Below are 307 nucleotides of genomic sequence, written 5' to 3' on the forward strand. Positions count from 1 at the left end.
GCCTCATCCTCCTCTCCTTCCTCTTCAAATTCCCCCTGCTCATCAGCAGTGGCATCCTGGTATTGCTGGTATTCAGAGACCAGGTCATTCATGTTGCTCTCGGCCTCCGTGAACTCCATTTCATCCATGCCCTCGCCGGTGTACCAGTGCAAGAAAGCCTTGCGCCGGAACATGGCCGTGAACTGCTCCGAGATCCTCTTGAAGAGCTCCTGAATGGCCGTGCTGTTGCCAATGAAGGTGGCCGACATCTTGAGGCCACGCGGGGGGATGTCGCAGACGGCCGTCTTCACGTTGTTGGGGATCCACT

General features: G+C 57.0%; 1 protein-coding gene across 1 annotated transcript; it reads right to left on the minus strand.

Annotated features, from left to right (window-relative positions):
• Nucleotides 1-5: 5 nt before the first annotated feature.
• LOC104531611 (tubulin beta chain) lies at nt 6-302 on the minus strand (the record flags this gene model as incomplete). The annotated part of the gene is made up of 1 exon (XM_010176540.2): nt 6-302. A coding segment is annotated over one exon (297 nt), but the record flags the coding sequence as incomplete, so codon positions are not given.
• Between the last annotated feature and the right edge of the window lie 5 nt (nt 303-307).

Source organism: Antrostomus carolinensis, unplaced genomic scaffold, assembly GCF_000700745.2.
Source record: "Antrostomus carolinensis isolate BGI_N321 unplaced genomic scaffold, ASM70074v2 C12564670, whole genome shotgun sequence".
NCBI lineage: Eukaryota > Metazoa > Chordata > Aves > Caprimulgiformes > Caprimulgidae > Antrostomus > Antrostomus carolinensis.